The sequence below is a fragment of the Panthera leo genome, chromosome F3 (assembly GCF_018350215.1).
Source record: "Panthera leo isolate Ple1 chromosome F3, P.leo_Ple1_pat1.1, whole genome shotgun sequence".
NCBI lineage: Eukaryota > Metazoa > Chordata > Mammalia > Carnivora > Felidae > Panthera > Panthera leo.
In genome coordinates this window covers 39,584,813-39,608,189 of record NC_056696.1, presented here as the reverse complement: position 1 = coordinate 39,608,189, position 23,377 = coordinate 39,584,813, and the positions used below count along the sequence as shown (strand labels likewise).

Below are 23,377 nucleotides of genomic sequence, written 5' to 3'. Positions count from 1 at the left end.
AAACATGCTTATGTAACTTTTTGTTCCTTAATTTGTTCCGATAAATTTTAGTTTACAGTTCTGACCTCCCTCTCTTCTTTCCTCTAAGAGTTGGCTAGAATTGGGAAATAAACAAAGAGCGACGGCTGCTACTGGTATGAATGATAAAAGCTCCCGATCACATTCAGTTTTTACCCTGGTGATGACCCAGACCAAGGTATTCTTTCTGTTGATTGTTTTCTTATGTAAGATAACGACTGTATTCAGGTTTTATGTTTTTCTTATTTTATTCTTTAAATCAAAGGTAAGAGTATAGTAATCTATATATATAACATAATTGGAATTGAGTATACACAATATAACTGAATGACTTTTAGTATATATGGCAGGGTTTTTTTTGCTGTTTAAAAAGTCAATAACATGATTATTAATTTATATTATTGGTGTTATCATATCAATATATGATAATAGGTTATCAATATATGGTAATTGTATAGTATTTGGAAAAACCTATCAGAAAGTCAGAGATTTAAAAAAATTCAGCCATAGGTTCCGCTACTCAAATAAAGCATCTTTAAATATTGTGGTATATTTTAGTATTTTACAGTCACACTTAAACACATTTACAAGATCTACAACAATTTTATGCTATTAAAATTCTTTGCCAAATATAATTTTTCATAGCTGTGAAATATTCCATTGACTATTCCAGTTCCTCAAGTTTTTCTCTACTGTTGGACATTTATGTTGCTTTTAAATACCTTGCTCCTTTAATGTTGGGATAAACAACACCTTTGTGTTCATTAAGCTTTTGCTCTATTTATGGTTTTTTTTCTTTAATAGAGTAGTTGTGAGTTTTTCTCTCTTTAAAGTCACTTCTTTGTGGCATAATGCAAGCATTACTCCGTATATTCTTGGATATGTATGCATTATAAGTTGTCACAGATTCATGAAGGGATAGTTTCAAAAATAAATGAGTGGTTTGTAATCTTGTATAACTTTCCATTTCAAGACTTACATTGATAGCAAGTCGTAGAAGAATTTATGACATACTATTTTACTATCATTTTGCTACAGATAGAATCTGTGGAAGGTGAAGAACATGATCACAGAATAACAAGTCGGATAAACTTGATAGATCTGGCGGGCAGTGAACGCTGCTCCACAGCTCAGACTAGCGGAGAGCGCCTGAAGGTAAATATGAGGCTTTGGTGGGGCACCTGGCTGGCTCAGTCAGTGGAGCATGTGACTCGATCTTGGGGTTGTGAGTTCAATCCCCACGTTGGGTGTAGAGATTAATTAAAGAAGTAAAATCTTTACCAAAAAATATGAGGCTTTTCTAATTTTGATAAAACTTATTCCCCACGGCATTATTTTTAGGAGATTAATATGAAATATATTTAGCAAGAGCAACAGCAACAATAAAAAACAAAAAACTTTATGTGCAGTTTATAGATTGCATTGCTGTGGTTTAAAACGAGATCTTTACCTTTCGTTTATGTTTACTTTTTAAAGAAAATTAGTAAATTTTGAGTTGTAAAAAGGTGGTAGTTTATGGTAGAAAATATTTACTCAATAATTATATGAGGGAAGGAATATATTTTGTGAAATAAATTTATTGCTGAGCAGTTATTTTAAATTAGATGTTATTATCTTGTATGCAGGAAGGTGTGAGTATTAACAAGTCCCTGCTCACATTGGGAAAGGTTATATCTGCGCTTTCTGAACAAGCAAACCGGAAGAGAGGTTTTGTTCCTTACCGTGAATCTGTTCTTACATGGCAAGTATCTTTTGAAGTACAAAGAATTGTATAAAATATAGTGAATACTGTGGGGAAAAGAACAATTGACTGACTTCATGTAGCTTTGGGACAGAGCAGAAGTGCTTAGTGGTGTGAATTCTGGAGCTGACCTACATGGATTTGAATCTCAGCTCTGCATCCTATAAGCTATGTGACTTTGGTCAAATCCTTAATACTCTAAGAATTTTTTTTTTATTTATTTTTTTTTAACGTTTATTTATTTTTGAGACAGAGAGAGACAGAGCATGAACAGGGGAGGGGCAGAGAGAGAGGGAGACACAGAATCCGAAACAGGCTCCAGGCTCTGAGCTGTCAGCACAGAGCCCAATGCGGGGCTCGAACTCATAGACCGTGAGATCATGACCTGAGCTGAAGTCGGACACTTAACCGACCAAGCCACCCAGGCGCCCCAAATCCTTAATACTCTAGTCTGTTTCCTCCTCTGTAAAATGGGGATAATAACAATGCCTACCTCTTAGGGTTATAGTGAAGATTAAATAATTAACGTAAAACTCTTAATACATAGTATGTTCTATATCCATGTAAGCACCTGTTACTATACTTACTATTTTTAGTGCTTAATGTTTAATGTTTGATATCACCGAACATGTTGGTATGTGTGTAAAGTGAAATTGTCTTGTTTATTTGACTAGCATTTTAAGCGTTCAATATGTGTTTTCATTAATGAATATGTTTTCATAAATCAGATACATTACATTCAAATTACATCTGTATAGATTTAATATCTACTTGTGACAAGCATTAATACATCATAATTCTGGTAAGGACTGTGTCTCTACTTGACAGCAACATGTCTTTACAATTGGCTTATTAGAATGTAGTTGTCGCCTCAAAACACGTAAGGGAAAATCTGATTTGTGTGTGTGTGTGCCTTTTGAAAGTTAAAGAATAGTGAAATTCATTCTGCATTAATAAAGATAGGCATTTTAGTCTCATACTACCTTTTTTCTTCTAAAGTAAGGCTTTTGCATATAGTAGAAAACAAAATTTTTGTTTATATGTCCATTCATCATATTCAATATGAGCACCTGTTCAGAAAGGTTGTGGTAGCACTGGAACTACAGGGATGAGCAACACACATCGTTTGTTTCCTGAAGTAGCTCAGAGTCTAGCCTGGGGAGAGGGAAGAGCTACCTTACTAAATACTTGATGGTTAGCCATATTTTAAAATCTTTGCACTGGTTATTGTTTCATGAAACAATATAAAAAGTATAAAAGGAAATAAAATGTTCGTGAGATCTAAAAGTAGCTACAAATATCAAAAAAGCTCTGAATGGTGGGGTGCCTGGCTGGTTCAGTCGGCAGAGCATGCGACTTCTGATCTCAGGGTCATGAGTTCAAGCCCTACAATGGCCACAGAGCTTATTAAAAAAAAAAAAAAAGTTCGGAATGGTGTTTGAGTGAAGAGTATAATTCTGTGTTTTATACCCTATTAGCTTGTTTTGTGCTTTCTAGATAATCACTGCTATTAAGTTGTTGTAGAAGCAAAGTCTAATTATAACTTACTTCCCTTGAAGGCTGTTAAAAGAAAGTCTGGGTGGAAACTCAAAAACTGCAATGATTGCTACAGTCAGTCCTGCTGCCAGCAACATTGAGGAAACATTAAGCACGCTTAGATACGCCAGCCAAGCCCGCATGATAATCAATATCGCCAAAGTAAATGAAGATATGAATGCTAAGTTAATTAGAGGTGACTATGTTTCTAAAAATTTAAAAATTATTCTGTAACAGTTAAATCTCAAATATTAATTTTAGTCATGAAAATGTGCAATTTAAGAAAATTAAAGATTTTTCTTTCATACTTATTTATAATAGATTTTAGTCATCATTCTACAGTGATGGTGGAAGTGATGATGGAAGGACAATGGGAAAGAGAATAAAGAAACCATCAGGAAAATTGCGTAGAAAATAGAGAGTGGGTAAAGGGGAAATAGCAAGTATAGCAAAATCATCTTACAGACTGAGCCATAGATGCATACAGCAAAATAACAATAATATTATTTACTATTTTTTCTCTTATGACCTTTTCTCCATTGTCATTCTGTTTATCAGCTCTACTCTTGCTTAGTTCATTGATCTAAAAGATAGTGATCCTGGGTGCCTGGGTGGCTCAGTCGGTTGAGCGTCTGACTCTTGATTTCGGCTCAAGTGATGCAGGGTTGTGGGATTGAGCCCGCATCAGGTTCTGTGCTGAGCATGGAGCCTGCTTGGGATTCTCTCTCTGTCTCTCTGTCTCTCTCCCTCCCTCTGCCCCTCTTCCCTGCTCATGCACTCTCTCCATGTATAAAATAAAATACAGGGACGCCTGGGTGGCTCAGTCGGTTGGGCGTCCGACTTTGGCTCAGGTCATGATCTTGCAGTCCTTGAGTTCAAGCCCCACCTCAGTCTCTGTGTTGACAGCGTAGAGCCTGGAGCCTGTTTCAGATTCTATGTCTCCCTGCCTGTCCCCTGCTCATGGTCTGTCTCTCTCTCTCTCTCAAAAATAAATAAAGATTAAAAAAAGAAATTAAACAAAATAAAAAAAAATAAAAAAAAAATAAATAAATAAAAAAGATAGTGATCTAAAGGCTTGAGTTTCTAGCAAAGGCCTAACTTCATTTATGCTAAATACTACATTCTGTTTATCTCTTGGGAATCACCTGCTGAGGATGGGCTTGAGCACCTGCTAGGAACCCTTGATTTGTGCAGTTTCTCTTGGCTTATGTGGAACTACCATCTTGTCATAGTCCTTTGTCCTCTGGTCCTTTTGAGCAGCAGAGGGTGAATAGCTACTTCAGAGGAGAAGGCCAGAGAAGAACGAGTTTATTGTATCACAGTCCATTTTCTCCCTTTTGGATTCCCCTCTCTTTCACAAATAGGGCTGTTTTCATTAAAAATAAGTATTCTGAATTCCAGCTTGAAAAATCTTTGATTTTTATCAGACATGTTTTTATGAGTAAGGTTTGCCAGGGCCGTCCTAGTTTATATCTGCTGTCTCAGTGTGATGAATAGTTCTGCCTTTCCTTCTCAAAAGTGTCCCACTTTGGACACTACATTATATGGCCATAGTGTTTATGAGGCAGTCGGGGGGTGGGGGTGAAATTCATTAACATGGGAGCACTTTTTCAGGTTAAGTAGGGATTTATAGGTAATGTAAGTAAAGTAAAATTGATTTCTGCAAATATTGTTTTATTTAATAATATTTAAAATTTCAAGTAAGATTGGAGGATTAAGCCTCCTGTGGTAGTTATTACATATCAGATGTTGTTAATCATGCATCTTTTTACAAATATTTAGAATTGAAAGCGGAAATTGAAAAGCTAAAAGCTGCTCAAAGAAACAGCCGAAATATTGACCCCGAACGATATAGGCTGTGCCGGCAAGAAATAACATCCTTAAGAATGAAACTGCATCAACAGGAAAGAGACATGGCAGAGATGCACAGGTGGAATGTAGTCAGTACTTCAGATGTCAGGGTGTTGTCTGGACTCATTGGACTGGTGGGGCTGGGGCTGGTGGAGAGGGAGGAGCTTGGGAGGGGTCTGCAGCTCTGTTTCTCTACTTTCTGTGTGAACAGAGCAGTCCATCCCAGACTGTCATTTGTTAAATATTCCGAAGTGGCTTCCTAATCTTTACTGATGGTCTTTTGAGTCTCAGTATTACGTGTCTGGATATTTTTAACTCTATTATTTTTGTCTTTGGAAAGAGCCTGGAAAGAAAAATTTGAACAAGCCGAAAAAAGAAAACTTCAAGAAACAAAGGAGTTACAGGTATCATTTCAACTCTCTAAACTGATTTGAAAATTAAATAAAGATGACAGTAAATATGCAAATCTAATTTCTCAAATACTCATTGCATACTGACTCTGTACAAAGCAATACCATAAACAGAACTGGCGTAAAGAAGTGTCGAGATAAAGATTGTGATTAGTTAGAGCCCATGGCTGTGTTGGAAAGTTAAAATATAAACAAACCATCTAATTCTATTTACTTTGGTTCAACAAATATTAAATATTTGTGCTGTGCTGGGCATGGGGGTGGCCCAAGATGAATAAAATGTAGTTTTGGCCCTCAGAGAGCATGTGATCTGAAGGGAGGTTTACAAAATGTAAATAGATGACGGAAATGCAGTTTGACTTGACTCAGTTGAACCATATGACACTGCCATTTTTTAGATAAAAAATGGTTGAACACTGGGAGGGTCATGGGGTCATGTGGTTCAATCTAATGCAATGAAAAGTGTGTAAAAGGTAGAGAGCAGGAGATGGGAGGGAGTAATTAACTTTGATGGGGATGGTTATTAAGGAGGACTTTAAAGAGAAAAGAGACAAGATTTTGTTAGGCTACCAAAGTCAAGATTTCTAAGCAGCAAGTCCCATATTCAGAATCATGGAGGGACAACACAGCTTGGATGTTCATGGAATTAACTTGTTTATTAATGCTGGTGACAGAGATTAGACTGGAGGGAGATGCAAGATTCAGATCATGACATAGTTATGAATTTGAATTTAGGTGACTAGGAGCTACTGAAGGGCTCTAAATGGAAAGGGAGTGACATGCGTAGACTTGTGTTTTAATAGATTATTCTGGTAATGGTGGATTTGACGGAGGAAAGACTGATGATGTGTGGGGAGATTATTCATGTAGGATCCTGTTACCATGTTTAAGGCAAGAGATGGTAAGAGCTTGGAGGAAAGAAGTGGTGGGGGAATGTCTAGTGGAGGAGCTGGATTCATGAGATAGAAAGGCGTTAAAATTGATAGGCGCACAGGGTGTTTTTCGATGTGTGTGTTGAGAGAAATGGAAAAGTAAAGAATGATGCCCAGGTTTCTGAAGTGTGTGCACTGCATTGTGAAATTATGAAGTCATCATAGCGGTCAAAGAAGTCCGACGACAGTGGGTTAAAGAATGACTAAGGAAATAGAGCCATACATGTAAACCTGAAAACCTCAAGTGGGAACTGAAGGAATCAGGAAGGGGCTGTGAGATTGTGGGGAAATTTTATTTTGTTCCTTTTGGTTTTGTTTCTTTAAAGGATGGAAGAGACTTAAACTTTTTTTAATTAATTTATTTATTTACTTAATTTTGAGAGAGAGCTAGAAAGCCTGAACAGGGGAGGGGCAGAGAGAGAGAGGGAGAGAGAATCTCAATCAGGCTCCATGCTGTCAGGCTCCGAGCCTGATGCAGAGCTTGATCTCAGAAACCATGAAATCATGACCTGAGCTGAAAACAAGAGTCAGACGCTTAACCCACTGAGTCATGCACCCTGACTTAAACTTTTTTATAGGAATCAAAAGCCCTTAATGGAATGAGGTTCTAAAGGGAGATGGGAGAGCATGGGTCAAGGGCAAAGGTATTGGCAGCGAAGGAAACACTTCAAATGATTGGTAGGCAAAGTATCATAAGAATTGAGCGGAAGGGTGGAATATTCCTTGGTAGTGGTCAGTCCAGCTTCACAGAAGTGAGATTTCAGTTTTGAAGATTTGGCTTTGAAGCTTGGGCAAGATTTTGATAGGCAGAAAAAAGGAAGAGTGCATTCTAGGAAAGGAAAATTATGTGAGAGTAAAGGTATAAAAGTTTAAGGTGTGCTCAGAAGAGGATGTGTAGATCAGTTTTATGGGAGCAGGCAGTTTGTATAAGGTCATAGGGAGATAAAATTGGCAGCATATGTTATGGTTAGTTTATTGATTTTCAAGCTAAGAAATTTGTTTTATCCTGTGTGAACCGGAAAGTGATTGAAACTGACCAGGGAGTTGACATTTTGAGAATACTCTTTCAGGAGCATTAATTTGGTATAGGATGTAAGATGGACTGAAGACAGGAGGAATTGTTGACAGGGCGATCAGGAGGCTGCTGCAGTCGTTCAAGTATGAGGTGATAAGGGTGTGAACTAAGGTGATGGCAGCAGACACAGCAAAAGGAACTGACCCATTCTAAAGACAATCAGTCAATAAGAATAGGCACAGTTTGGGGATGATGGATTGTTGTATGAGACGGCTGAGGATGGTGAAGATCAAAGAAAGGTTAGCATAACTCTAAAAGTCTAAGAAGTATGATGGTAAGAGTCATAGAGAAGTCATGAAGTAGAGAGTCTAAGAAACCTTTATTGAGACCTCACATACAGTGATTTTAATGTTTAACATAGACCATTTATTTTAGGTGGATTTAATAATTTGATGCTTGTCATTACGGTTAATTTGTTTTCTCTGATCTCTGCTAGAAAGCAGGAATTACATTTCAAATGGACAACCATTTGCCAAACCTTGTCAATCTCAATGAAGATCCTCAGCTATCAGAGATGCTGTTATATATGATAAAAGAAGGAACAACGACAGTTGGAAAGTATGGACCAAACTCAAGCCATGATATTCAGTTATCTGGGGTGCTGATTGCTGATGATCACTGGTATGTCATTCTTCTAAAAATAAAAAGGCACCTGTTCATTTTTAAATAGGCTTCTGTATCTTGGTAATGTATGGTTTCCTTCACATGAGGCGTTCATTTATACTGATTCTTTGGTATAATTCTTCAAATGCATCTTTTAGCCAGACAAACTGACATTCTGAGTGTTTCGCAAGGAAGATAGGTTAATTACTCTCAGTGTGAGGTACAGTGTAATGCTATTTCTGTTTTGGTGTATGTGATCTCTTGGTTGAGGGATCATTTCTTTTCTTGGAATGATAATCATTGACATTAAACTAAACTTCCATCCATCTTTTTTTATTTTTTAAGTTTATTTTAAGTAATCTCTACACCCAATGTGGGGCTTGAACTCACGACCCCAAGATCAAGAGTCACATGCTCTTCTGAGTGAGCAAGCCAGGCACCCCAAACTTCTATCCACCTTACATGGCAAGATTTTTGGTTGGACTGAGAAATTAAAAGTTCTTTGTTCGATGTGAATTTTGTTCATATGAATTGAATGATTATATACATATTGTTGGGATGACAGTGTACGTAAACTGTTTTGGCTCCGTGTTGTTTTCAAGATTCATTCATGTTGATGTTCTTTTATTTTTACTGCTGTGAAGTATCTTATTAGGTGTATTTATCTATCTTTTATATTATTACAGTATATCTCTTGTCGATAGACATTTGGATTGTTTCTAATTTTTTGTTACCATGTTACTGCTGTGTCTATTCTTATACATGCCTCTGGGTACAAATGTGGAGAGTTTCTCTAGAGTAAGTTTCTCAGATGATAAACTGAGATGTGAGCCCTCAAGTGGTAGCCAGTGGGAACTTGGGAGGCCTGACCTACCAGACCAGTCATGTTTAACTGTGAGCAGCCTTTCCGTTTACCCTGATCTGCTGTATAAATATTATGATGGTCTAATTATGCTAAAATAATATTAATTTTTAAAGTTTGAGAAACACTCTTAGATTATATCTAAGAATACTTGAGATTATAGGATATGTTCTTATTCAACTTTACTTCAAAGTAATTTCAAATTGTTTTCCAAAATAATTTTCCATTTGTTTTCCAAAGGGTTTTCCAAATTAGTTTTCCAAAATTTGTTTTCTGAATTTGTTTTCCAAGATGATTATGAGTTTTTACTTCCATTGGCATCGAGAGTACCTATTTTTCTATATCCTTGTCAACACTTGGTATGCTCAGACTTTAATTTATGCCAGTATGGTAGACATGATATGGTATCTCATTGTGGATTCTTTTTGCATTTCTTTGACTAACAGTCTTTCATGTATTGGCCATTTTCGTTTTCTTTTATTTTTTAAATGTTTATTTATTTTGAGAGAGAGAGAGAGAGAGAGAGAGAGTGAGCAAGTGGGCGAGGAGCAGAGAGAGGGGGAGAGAGAGAATCCCAAGCAGGCTCTGGGCTGTCAGCGCAGAGCCCAATATGGGGCTCCATCTCACGAACTGTGAGATCATGACCTGGGCCAATATCAAGAGTCGGGCATTCAACCACTTGTGCCACCCAGGTGCCACTAGTTTGTCTTTCTGTGACTTGCCTATTTATGTCTTTTGTCTGTGTTTTAGTTGGATTGTTTTTTTACTTGGTAATTTGTAAGAGTTCTTTATATATTCTCATTGCCAAGCCTTTGTTTTGTGTGTTGCAAGTATCTTTTTTTTCCAGTGTGTAGTTTATCTTTTCACTCTCTTATTGTGCCTTAGGATGGATCAAAGTTCTTCATTTTATTGTAGTACATAGCATCAATCTTTTCCCTTTACAACAGTTGTGTCTTCTTTAAGAAATCCTTTCCACGCTGAGGTCATAGAGATGTTCTAAATTTTCTTCTAGACGTTTTGAAGTTTTGCTTTCACATTTAAGTCCTTAAGTAGTTCTGGGGTTTTTTGTTTGGTGTGAAGTAGGGATCTAAATTCATTTATTTCTCATGTGAATCACCAATTCTCCCAATATCATATATTAAATAGTATAATTGCTTCTTTTGTGATCTGTAGTGTTCATATAAAAATTTTCCAAAAATATGGGAATCTTTTTCTTCTCACTAATACTCTCCATAGTCTTAATTATTTGAGCTTTATAATGTCTTTGTATCTAGTATGGCAAATCCCCTTCTTCAGGTTCTTTTGTTCTTCTATTAGTTCACTGCTTTCTATAACAAATAAATCTATTATTTACACCAGTGGCAAAGATACATAACATAATCCCGAAGTGTTAATGGTCCAGTAGGGGACTAGGAAGTCCCCTGCTTGCCTGGCAGTCTGTATTTCCCCTTTTAGTACACTCATCACTATTGTCTTACCACACAGTGAGCTTTATGATAGCTGGGTTTGTGTCTGTCTTCATTGCTGAGACATACCTAGTACATGGGGGCTTAATGAATGAAAGAACTTTAGTAGCTATCAATGTGTATTAATGTTACACGGGTCTTGCATTCTTAGTGCTTAGAAGTAAAGTCCACTTATAGTTAGAATCCTAAAGACAAGCTTCTAGCATTTAAAAAAGAAATTGTTTTTAAGTTTATTTATTTTGAGAGAGAGAGTGTGGGAGGGGCAGAGAGAGACGGAGAGAGAGAATCCCAAGCAGGCTCTGTACCATCAGTACAGAGCCTGATGTGGGGCTTGAACTCATGAACTGTGAGATCATGACCTGAGCCAAAACCGAGTCAGACACTTAACTGACTGAGCCACCCAGGCGCCCCAAGCTTCTAGCATTTAAGTTGGTCCTTGAAGGACGGAAGCAATAACATTCTTCCTATGTTGAAGAAATGACTCAAAAGAGAGAAGCTGATGTCAAGGCAAATTCAGAGTTCTGATATGGATGGTTGAGTATAAGATAGGATTCTTATGGGGAAACAGTGATGGATAAAGAATGTTGGTGGTTGAAGCCAGATTGTGGAGAGTTCAGAATGCCAGGCCAAGGAATTTTAATGTTAGAGTAGATAGACCTAGGAGAGAGAAGGAATCGGAACAAGTAGATATTGTTTAAATCTTTACCTGGCTAAGACCCTAGACTGGTAGGAAGGATGTATTGCTTAGGGGTGAGCTATTCCTTCCAGATTCTTTTCTCTAGATGCTCCATTTGAACCGTTATTCTTTAATTATAGATCTTGGAGCCGAATCGACAGCTAGAGGTTTTGGGTTAGGACTCAGCTTTTGCTGCTGTTTTTTCCTCTCTGTCAAGTTAATCCAAAGATGACTTTGGAGTGTCTTTCCTATTCTCTAAATAAAAAGACTCAAAGGAACGTGTAGCATTTATAGCTGATTTTCCATAGTGTCAGGGTCCAGTTAATTAGATTTAAGGAGTCTAATCTAAGCATCTAAGTGCTTCTATGCTTTTCCTTCTGTATTACCCTACTTTTCATGAGAAGAGAATGTTTGTTTTCCTATGCATCTTTAAAACTCCTACATAAAACCAGAAATTAAAAAATAAAACATTTAAAACTGTTTCATTCATAGGTCACTATTGTCAATCTTCTAATGTTTTTTCCTTGAATTTATTTCATTTTATTTTTGGGGAGAGGATTGGTATTTTTCTAAAGTAGTTGTTATCAAAATATATACAGTGAACATCCTTCCCACCACTGGTGGACAGAATTGCTAAATAAGCCAGGCTTTTTTTCACCAAAAGTTCAAAATATAGTTGGAGGAAAATAAAAGAATTTTAAGTTTTTTTGGTCAGAAATTGATATGAACCTTAACACCAAAGGAATAGCCCAAGCAGGATGATTTCATATTGCCCGTTTCTTACTTTTTCATTTGTCTTGTAATTATAACAATATGCTTCTTATCTTAACAGTATTATAAACAATTCTGATGGGATAGTGAGTATCATCCCAGTTGGAGAGGCAAAGACATATATAAATGGAAAACATATTTTGGAATCCACAGTATTACATCATGTAAGTTAGCTGGTGATAAAAATATAACAAATTGTTTTACTTTGGGCAAGTTGTTTACTTCATGTGAATCCCAGTTTTCTCCTAAGATAAGGTAGTGAACTAGATTAAGGATTTTTTAGTTCTAAAATTATCTTTTCTATTAATTTACTAATTGCCTTTGTGTAAAGACACAGGTTGTATCAGTGTAAACCAGTACCTGAAGAGCTGACCACTGATAACATCATTATATGTCCAGTAAAGAGCTGGGCTTTGGAATTAGGCCAGACAAGGCTGAAGCCCTGGTCATTTGCTAGGTGATCTTTGAAAAAAATTATTTAACTAGGGTGATTATATATCACCCAAAGCGGGACATTTTGAGAGCATTTTCTTTTCTTTTCTTTTTTTTTTAATGTTTATTTATTTATTTTTGAGAGAGAGAAAGCATAGGCCGGGGAGGGGCAGAGAGAGAAGTAGACACAGAATCTGAAGCAGGCTTCAGGCCCTGAGCTGTTAGCACAGATCCCGATGCAGGGCTTGAACCCACAGACCATGAGATTATGACCTGAGCTCAACCGACTGAGCCACCCCGGTACCCCGAGAACATTTTCAATAATTACAGTGGGAGAACAGGCATAAACCAGTGTGTTGCAGACAAAGCAAGACATTTGGTCACTTCATATATATCCTACTTTTCGGGGTAGGGGAGGCTTAAATGAAATAATGTATAGCTCTTAACACAGTGTTTGCAAATTGTAAGCTCAGCAAGTGCTTATTGTTAATTAAGTTCTGTGCTCTTTAGCTTCCTCATTCCTGAAGTTGAAATAATAGTAGTGTCTCATTGGGTTGTTGTGAGACATAAATGAGATAATGTATATGTAAGTTGTTTAACACAGTGATTGGCATATAGAAAATATTTAATGTTAGTTGCTATGATTTGTATGTTTATTATTACCATATTAGATTATATTGAATTGTTGAGATTAATGATTTGTCCCATGTAAGTTTGTGGTTCAAACTCACCTCAAGTAGTAAATTTTTTGTGTGCTTTAGGGTGATCGGGTGATTCTTGGTGGAGATCATTATTTTAGATTTAATCATCCAGTAGAAGTCCAGAAAGGAAAAAGGCCATCTGGTAGAGATACTCTTATAAGTGAGGGTCCGAAAGACTTTGAATTTGCAAAAAATGAGTTGCTCATGGCACAGAGATCACAGTAAGTATTATTGTTAATAAGAAATAGTAAGAATATGAGAGCAGTCTACAAGAGAGAGTTAATCATATTGTGTGTCTCCAGTATTAATTCTTTGGGTGTTAGTTTCTGGTGATATGATCTTTCTCTTGGCACATTCATTCATTTAACAGCATTTATTGAGCAGATGTTATGTATCTGTCACCATACTAGGAGATACAAAACATGGCTGAAAGTTAACTACTCCCCTGGAGGAATTTATCATCTCATGGTCTGAGAGATAGTTGTGATAGAGTTCCAGGACAGAGTCCTGCACTGTGTGCAGTTTATGGAGTGAGGGGTACTCCTAGCCCCAACCAGGAATCAGCAAAGTTTTCTAGGTGATAAGAAGACATCCAATGGAATGGAGTCCCAAGAGACTGTTAGAAGTTAGCCAGCAGAACAGGGAGAGTGTAACCTTTTTTTTCTTTGCCCCATTTTTAGTTCCTGCAATATTGTAGGATTTCTAATTTAAGCAGTATCCTAGTAAACTAATTGGTGAAGTATACATAAATAAAATACTATGGAGTTTGGACTTTATCTTAAAGAATATGGAGTCATTAAAGAATTTTAAGCAGACAAGAGACAGACATGATCAGAAATCACGTTTTTAGAGCTCATCATGATCCAAGTCTGGAGAATGGATTCGAGTCAGAGTGAGTGTAGATTGCAAATGCAGTTCAGAGATTGTCGAAGTCAGAGAAGTACAGTGTGGTGGGATCTGAGAGAGAGTATCAAGGAGGAAGAATCAACCAGGCTTGATGAACAAAGAAGATGAAAAGAGGAGGAATCAGAATGACTGTTATGGACTGGGCTAATCCTACTTTATCTTTTTTTTTTTTTTTTTTTAATTTTTTTACATTTATTTATTATTGAGAGAGAGACACAGAGCATGAGCAGAGGAGAGGTAGAGAGAGGGGAAGACACAGAATCTGAAGTAGGCTCCTGGCTCTGAGCTGTCAGCACAGAGCCCGATGCAGGGCTCAAACTCATGAACTGTGAGATCATGACCTGAGCCAAAGTCAGTCGCCCAACCAACTGAGCCACCCAAGCATCCCCCTACTTTGTTTATCTTTTAAAAGTCTGAACTTGCTTTTGCTCTTTTTAAAAAACATTATGGTACAATATAATGTAACATAAAATTTACTACTTTAACCATTTTAAAATGTACATTTCAATGGTATTAAGTATGTTTGCAATGTGTACAGCCGTCAAACTATTCATCACCCCCAAATGAAACTCTGTACCCATTAAACTGACTCTCCATTCTCCCTCTGGCCCCCCTCCTGCCCTGGGCCCTGGTCACTGCTAGCCTCCTTTCTTTTGCTATTCTTTTTTTCAGTAAAATTGGGAATGGAAATTTCTATACAGTACTTGCTAAAGCGTTGATTTTATTGGGAAGAAAGAAGCTTTTAGTTTTCTATATTTCTTGATGCTTTTTCCCTTACATATTGAAAGATGACAATACTAATTTAATGTTTTGACTTATCAAAATGTCAAATTATTATAGATGGTTGAAAACATATACTATCTGTTTTATCAGCTCTCATATTATTTTTAGTTATTTCAATTTTTTCCTAATCTATGACTTAAACGTGAATTAAAAGTTACTGATATTTGAAATAAAATTTTTGTAGTAACCATTATTAAACATAAAATTTTATGTTTATTGTAATGTTAGCTATAAGATTTACTGCAGTGTTCACTATGACATCATATTTTTATATGACTTATTTTCTTTAAGGTTAGAAAAATATATTTACTTAAATATCAGGTATCTGCTCTAGTAACCGAATTAGAAATAAGCAAATTTTTATCCTTTTATATTGCGTGGTGTAAACAATTCTAAGAGCAGTAAAAGTTTAAGAATACTGTTGGTTGAGTATGGGAAAATTTTGAGTTTAAAATTTTTGTTTAGTGGAAACATTTTAAATTGATTAAGAACTATGGTATATAGAGGATTCTTAATATATTCTGTGAATATCTTGCTACTTTGTAGACTTGAAGCAGAAATAAAAGAGGCACAATTGAGAGCGAAGGAAGAAATGATACAAGGAATCCAAATTGCAAAAGAAATGGCCCGGCAAGAGCTTTCCTCTCAAAAAGCTGCATATGAAAACAAAATAAAAGCATTGGAAGCAGAACTGGTAAAAGGCAGAACTGGTTTTCTCTTTCTCTGCGGGTGCACCCCAAGTAATGTATTGGCTGTAAAATTGATTGTATCCCTAGATATCAAAGATTAGAGATAAAACCACAGTGGGTCCTGGCTTTCTTTAATTTTACTTTAGAAAGCAAGTTAGCAGTAGACAAATGGCTGCTGGAAGACGAAGAAAAATCGAAAAGCTTCTGTTCTTTTTTACGAGAAGGCCCTTCTTGCCTGAAAGCTTACATCTTGGTGATGCTCACAGCTCTGCTCTCACATCATCACACAAATATTTCAAAAGGGACATCTTGCATTCCCACAACCCATTTTAGAGGAGAATGCTCTACAAGGTTTGACTTGTGATACTTATTCTAAGTTAGATTAGTCAGGCTGAATTAGGTAGAGGAACTACAGGGCAACTTTCTATTGGTGAGTGGATTTCTTACACACTGATTAAAGAAATGGACTCTCGTACACTTTTATATTATTTTTGGAAAAATGCTGTGTATTTTTGCCCTAGTTATTTTTTATTATTGTTCTTTAAAGAAAGAAGAGTCTCAAAGGAAGAAAATGCAGGAAATAAATAACCAAAAGGCTAATGACAAAATTGAGGAATTAGAAAAGGCAAAACAGCGTCTTGAACAAGAAATATATGTCAACAAAAAGCGATTAGAAATGGAGACTTTGGCTGCAAAACAGGTAATTTCATTTTGTAGGTACTTGGCTGTATTCTAAGCAACAGTTGGATTTTTTTTTTTTTTTTAAGAACTTAAGGGACCTGAGAGGAGATGGCTGAATCTGGGTCTCCAGATGAGAAGGGCTCTTCTTTTTGTTTTGATTAAGATCACTTTATACATATATATATACACACACATGTATAAAATTTTATACATTTTATACATATATACATTTTATATTATATATTATATATATACATTTTATATATAAATATATACATTTTATATATATATATGTGTGTGTCTGTGTGTGTATGTGTATATATATATGTATATATGTATATATATACATATGTATATATGTATATATATGTGTGTATATATATATATACACATACACACACAGACACACACACATATATATATATATATATATATATATATATATATATATATATATATATGAATGAAGGGCTTTTCTTGCCTGAAAGCTTACATCCTGGTAATGCTCACAGCTCTGCTCTCACATCATCACACAAATATTTCAAAAGGGACAGAGCTCTTATTTCTAGCTGGTTCTATTACCGTTTTTTTTTTTTTTCCTTGTTATGCTTCCACAACTATCCTGTGATCAGTCATGCCAAATAATGTAAGTGAATGAAATAGTGCTAGGGCACAATATGTGGAAGGAAGAAAGACACAGCTCTAATACTGGGTCACATTCTAATGTCAGAATGAAGCTTTCTCCATCTGTGAAAAGAGTGGCCAGCAGGCTACTTGCCTGAGTGACTCTTAAGAGAACTCACAGTGGGGTGTTTGTTATCCCAGTTGTATGAACTCAATCACTGAAACTTTTGTCATCTCAGTGAGGACAGAGGCATCTTCCAGGCGCTGACTCACATTAATCAAGTTCACAAGACTGAAGCATAAAACCAGAATGTCAGTATTTTAATATCTTCAATTACCTTTTAATCAACCTTTGGCTATTCTTTCTTCTTACATTAGTGGTTCTTAAAGTATGGTCTCTAGACCAGCTACATCAGCATTACTGTTCGAAATGCAGTCTGAGTCCCCACTCCAGAAACTACTAAATCAGAAGCTCTGGAAGCGGGGCCCAGAATCCATTCTAACAAGTCTTGCATGGAATTCTGACAAATACTAAAGTTTGAGAAGTGTTGTTTTTATCTCTGCTTTGATTCCTTGTATCTTAACCTCAAAGTTTTATCCTCAAGTGGCAATTTTATTTTTCTTTTTTCCAAGTTTTGTGGCAAGACTATGGGTAGAAGAAAATACCTCTAGTAACCCCAAAGTTCTGATACAATAATGTAGTGATGGTACATTACCCTAGGACACAAAGTACCTAGTGAATCACTTGAGAGTCTTAAAAGAAAAAAAAAGCTGTTTAAATCTTGAAAACAGTAATTATTAATGGGCTATTTGTATGAAATGAGGTTTTCTTGGTGTCTTTTAAATGTAAGTCTATTTAGTCAACAAATGAACTCTTTTGAGCAGTTTTTTTCTCTTTTTTTTTCCTGAAGGTTTTTTTTTTACTTCCTATCAATGGGAAGAACAAGATTAATTTATGTCATCAGAAATTCCTAATGATTTTGTTACAGGGCAAATTTCATAAAGATATTTTATAAATCACTTTTTAAAAACATTTTTTGCTTAATAAAATATACAAAACTTGTATGAAAATGAGGTTTAATTATACTGTGTTACCATTATCAATTACAATTTCTCTTTTTGTATATTCTCATGTGTGGGTCTATGTGAATGAATACCAATTAGGCTTTAGAAGACCACAGCATCCGCCATGCAAGAATTCTGGAAGCTTTAGAAACTGAGAAGCAAAAAATTGCTAAAGAAGTACAAATCCTACAGCAAAATCAGAGTAATAGGGATAAAACTTTTTTAAGTGAGTATATGATGATTTTAGCAGGCATTTTCAAGTTTTATATGTTATTTCATATAATTACTAAAAAGTTACTTGCCTTTGTATATTACAAATGGTTTATTCTAGATGCTGCTGACCTTTTGGATCTAAATAAATAAGTTTGTAGGCATGACTGTTTTAGAATATTCATATTTTAGAATATTTAGTTACAAAGACAAATAGTAAACAAAATTTCAAGTGTTATTTTAATGTGTAAGATGTTTTTATTTTTTTAAAATGCTTATTTATTTATTTTGAGAGAGAGAGTGAAAGCAGAAAAGGGGCAGAAAGAGAGGGAGAGAGTCCCAAGCAGGCTCTGTACTATCAGCACAGAGCCTGACGTGGGGCTAGATCCCACAAAACATGAATTCATGACCTGAGCCGAAATCAAGAGTCAGATGCTTAACTGACTGAGCCACGCAGGTGCCCCATGTAACGTGTTTTTAAATACAATCTCTTTTTCTGGGGCACCTGGGTGGCTTAGTTGGTTAAGTGTCTGACTTCAGCTCAGGTCATGATCTCATGGTTCATGAGTTCCAGCCCCACATCGGGCTCTGTGCTGACAGCTCAGAGCCTGGAACCTGCTTCACATTCTGTGTCTCCCTCTCTCTCTGCCCTGCCTCACTCGTGTTCTCTTTCTCTCTCAAAAATAAATAAACATTAAAAAAATAATCTTTTTCTAATTTTTAGTTCTTGTATTTAAATGGAACCTAATCACTGTGTAGTTCATCTTCTTTTTCACTTGGATGTTATTTTTCACGTATACTTCTACACTGCTGTATAGAACACGCATGTTTTTAATTGTAAATGTTTTTCATTATGGAAAATTTTCAACAAACTGTAAAAGTAGAGCAATTACTACAACAGATCTTATATCCCTATCATCCAACTTTAGCAATTACCAACATGTTCAGTCCTGTTTTGGTTATGCTCAGTCCCCCGGCCTCCTTGGACTGCTTTGACGCAAGTCTAAGACCTTCTACCATTGATCTATCAACACTTCACTGTGTATCTCTGAATTAGATGAGGACTCTCTTTTCTCTCTTTCGCTGTCACTCTTTAACCATCACCATGATATTATTATCAAACCTAAAAAATTAATAATAATTTCTTACACTCATCAGATTTCTAGTCTACATTCAAATTTCCTGGGTTATATCATAATTTTTTTTTATATCTTGTTTGTTTGAATCAGGATACAAGTGTGATCCACATGTTGTGTTTGGTGGATATGCCTTTGAAGTCTCTTTTATTTATTTATTTTTATTTTATTTATTTTTTAAGTAGGCTCTACGCCAACATGGGGCTTGAACTCACCACCCTGAAATTAAGAGTCACATGTTCTACTGACTGAGCCAGCCAAGTGTCCCTTTTTAAGTCTCTTTTAATCTGTAAATTTGCTCTTCTTTTTTTTCTCTTTCCCCTTGTAATTTGTTTGTTGAAAAAATCAGGTTATTTATCCTGTAGTTTCCCACATTCTGGATTTTGCTGTTGTATCTCCATGGTGTTGCCTAACAGGTTCCTCTGCCCCTAGATTCCCCATAAAGTAGTTGTTATTTCTGCAGGCATGTCAGACTCACATTCAGTTTTTTAGCAGAATATTTGGTAGTTGTATTGTATACTTTTTATAACTTCTATTTTTAAACACATTGAAAACTATTATATAATATAACTGTTGTTATATCTGTTGCAAGAGGTTAAAAAAATACACTCACTAATAAATCTTTTTATTCCTCTTAGGGCCTAAAAACAGTGCCTTGCAATGAATACTTGATTTTTTTTACCATGTGAATAATGAGTTTTATCCTTGCAAAAAAAAGTGTTCTAATGGAATATTGGTTATAAGTTTGAGTAATACAGAAAATATTTATGATAAAATCTGAAATGTAACTTAGGAAAGTGGAATTGTGGCCTAAGTTATTTCCCTTTTTTGTTTTGATGTCCTGAAACATATGTTTGTTTGTTTTAATTTTCAGGCAAAATAAAAAAAAGATTGTAGTTCTATATAAGTAAGGCTGTAGTATACTTTACCTAAAATTTTAAACAAATTAGAAGTTAGGAAAGAAATAAATGAGAAAAACAAATCTTTAAAGATAGAAGAAAAAGCATTGTCTTTGGCATTTCCTCTCTTACAAAATCTTTTCTGTATCAACTTTCTGTGTCACCTTCACCTTTTTTCTGTATCTCCACAGGTGAAAGACCTCATTTTCTATGAAGAGTATTTTATTTCAGGCTTGAGGAAAAGTTACTCACATATTGCCCTTACTTTCTGCAATAAATAGTTAAAGCCATTTATTTGAAATCAATATATTTTTTTCAGGAGTTGGTCTGCCTAATGATAGAAGTTAGGGCTCATATGTGTATTTTGAATCTTCTCTTTGTGCTTTCTACTAGTTCAGCCAAATTGGAGCTCCATGAAACTCTCAATGATGATTCAGGAAGCGAATGCCATCAGCAACAAATTTAAAAAATATTATGTTTTTGGCAGGTGAGCAATTATCTTAATTATACAGTAATTCTTTGTTTTAAACTAACTGACCCTCATATGATTGCTTTCTAAATTTAGTTTCCATAAAGGTACAGTATCTGTAGTGCCTGCCTAGAACAGTATCAGAATCCCCAACAACACTCGCAGATACCCCTTTCCGGACTCACTCTGGAGTAAAAGACTTTCGACAATTGCCATACTGTACTAAGTATGCTTATAAAATAAATATTTATTTTAAGCATTTTTAAGTATATTTAAGTATACAATAAAATATACTTATTTTATAAACATAATAATTTTAGATGTTTTAGGAATTTACTAATTTTCTTTTGAGTTACAAACTTATTAATATTACAAGTTTGGAAAGAAATATACATGATTAGAATTTGATTTTTAAAATTTTTATATAAGAAGTTATTCTTATATATACTAGACATGAGTTTTACTTTAATAAAAATGTTAACAGTGGAGAGAGATATTTAATCAGTGGACTGCATTTTCATGGAAGTTATTCTAATTCAGAAAACCCTTAGTATAAATGTGTATGTATGTTTTAGGGTAAGCAGTTTTCTTTGGTTTTTCTTTCAGACATGATGTATCAGATAAAGGAAGTAGTTCGGACACTTCTGTGCGGGTTCGTAACTTACAACTAGGGATCTCAACTTTCTGGAGTCTGGAAAAATTTGAATCTAAGCTGGCAGCAATGAAAGAACTTTATGAGGTTTGGAATATTATTAAAATCTCTATAAACTTTTTGAAATAAAAAATATGTAAGTGACATGTTCTTAGTAAAGAAAATTGGTAAATAAAGGAAAAGGCAATTTACATTACCCAAACCAACCGGTATTACCAATTATGTATGTTTATTTTACTTTTGCCTATAGATGGGCTTCTATTGATTTGTTTTAATATAGTTATGAATGTAGGGGCGCGCCTGGGTGGCTCAGTCTGTTAAGCGTCTGACTTCAGCTCAGGTCATGATCTCACGATTCGTGAGTTTGGTCCCCGCATCTGACTCTGCACTGACAGTGTGGAGCCTGCTTAGAATTCTCTCTCCCTCTCTTTCTGTGCACCTCCCCAGCTCATTCTCTCTCTCTCTCTCTCTCTCTTTCTCCCTCTCTCTCTCTTTCTCTCAAAAAAATAAAAATAAAAAATATTTAAAAACTAATATGCGCAGATATATTTTTAGTTCTATTAAAATAGCAAACAATTAGAAACACCAAAAAGCACAGCAATGGGGAAATATAAATTTAATTATGTAAAATGCATATTATAGGCATTGAAGATCATTACAAATGATACAAAGTGTTTTATGTCTATGAAATTTCTTCTTCCCTTAAGTTTAAATGTAAAAGTTTGAAAACACACAATTATAACTGTGTGTGAACAGATTAATAGAATATACAAAATTAATATAATTAATGTAATAATTTCCAAATTTTCTGCAATGAATGTGGATTGCTTGTGTAATTATAGCAACAAAAAAAACTATTGAAGTCATTTGATCATTCTTGCTTTGATAGATGCATTAAAGTATGGTTTGTGAGTTAGCTTCATTATCTTCCTACTTTCAGCTGTTGCAATATTCTTTGATTATTTTTTCTATATAATTATACTATTTCTGAATCAAGCTCTATATGTATAGTATTTTTTTAGAACTTTAATTAATATTACTTTAAATACTTCAAATTATCAGGATTAATATATTTAACCAGGGAGTGATTGAATTTTAATGTTGTCATATTATTTTCCTTCTGAGGATTTATCTTTCCTGTTCTTACTATGTCTTCTAAATCCCAAGTTTATTTTTTTGAATCATTTAATGGTTTCTGTTTCTTTTATTAGTAGAGCTCTTTTAATACAATTTCTAGCATCATGTGCTTGATTTTTTGTTTTATCAGGAATGGGATATTTTTAGACTTCTATCGGGTAACCTATACTTTTGCTAATTTTTTAAATTTGAAATGTAACAAACTTAAACTTTTTTTTTCTCTTAGTAGCTAAGCATTTTTAACCCAACTTAGTAGAAACCATATATATATATATTTTTTTTTTAGAGTAATAGTAATAACAAAAGTGAAGATATCTTTTGTGATCCTGAAGATGAATGGGAACCTGACATTACAAATGCACCAGTTTCTTCCCTTTCTAGAAGGAGGTAAAGACATTTTTATTTTTTTGTTCTGGGTACACATATATATCATTTCCTTATTTTAAAAGATCTATTGTCATAATGAATATGTCTGTGCAGGAAACCCAGTAACATAAGAGAAATAGTATGTTATTGATCAAATTACAGCACTTGGGGCATTAAGTTGTTTATCAGTCAGTTAGAATAGGAACAAAAATGGTTGGCATTTCACCAGTAAGTCTTAAGAGTGACATAAGACATAAATAACATAACTTTTTTTTAAGTCATATTTATGACTTAAGACATAAGAAACTAAATCTAATTTCCTATAAAAATGAATAGTGTTTATTACTTTTAAATTACCCTTTTTCAAGAACTTGGCATATTCTATGATATGTTATTATAAGTTATAGAACTTTAAATGCTGTCAAGTTAGTATGAACACCACAGAAGAATAAATCATGGTGATAGAGAACTTCTGTATATGACAAAGGCTGCTTATTAACTAAAAATATAAAAGACTTCCACGGTGAATAGATGCTTTTTGAGAAAAAACTAGCTCTGTTTAGACCTCAGATACTTAGATTACAGAGGGCAAAATGGTATAATAGAAAGGCCTTGGTCTTGGAACCAATTTAGCTGCTTAGTTTGGTTTTTAAACAAAGACTTCTTTTTAAATAAATACTTCTTAG

At 34.9% G+C, this 23,377-nt stretch overlaps 1 protein-coding gene across 1 annotated transcript in view; it reads left to right on the top strand.

Annotated features, from left to right (window-relative positions):
• Positions 1-23,377, top strand: part of KIF14 (kinesin family member 14) — a 55,740-nt gene that overhangs the window by 11,090 nt on the left and 21,273 nt on the right. The window contains exons 8-22 of the mRNA XM_042925787.1: positions 89-196; positions 1,057-1,173; positions 1,644-1,759; positions 3,319-3,491; positions 5,078-5,225; positions 5,487-5,550; positions 8,000-8,184; positions 12,003-12,105; positions 13,135-13,295; positions 15,310-15,457; positions 16,000-16,152; positions 17,922-18,048; positions 20,461-20,554; positions 21,143-21,275; positions 22,612-22,712. Coding sequence (XP_042781721.1) covers positions 89-196; positions 1,057-1,173; positions 1,644-1,759; positions 3,319-3,491; positions 5,078-5,225; positions 5,487-5,550; positions 8,000-8,184; positions 12,003-12,105; positions 13,135-13,295; positions 15,310-15,457; positions 16,000-16,152; positions 17,922-18,048; positions 20,461-20,554; positions 21,143-21,275; positions 22,612-22,712 — 1,931 coding nt within the window. The remainder of the gene's footprint in view (positions 1-88; positions 197-1,056; positions 1,174-1,643; positions 1,760-3,318; positions 3,492-5,077; positions 5,226-5,486; positions 5,551-7,999; positions 8,185-12,002; positions 12,106-13,134; positions 13,296-15,309; positions 15,458-15,999; positions 16,153-17,921; positions 18,049-20,460; positions 20,555-21,142; positions 21,276-22,611; positions 22,713-23,377) is intronic.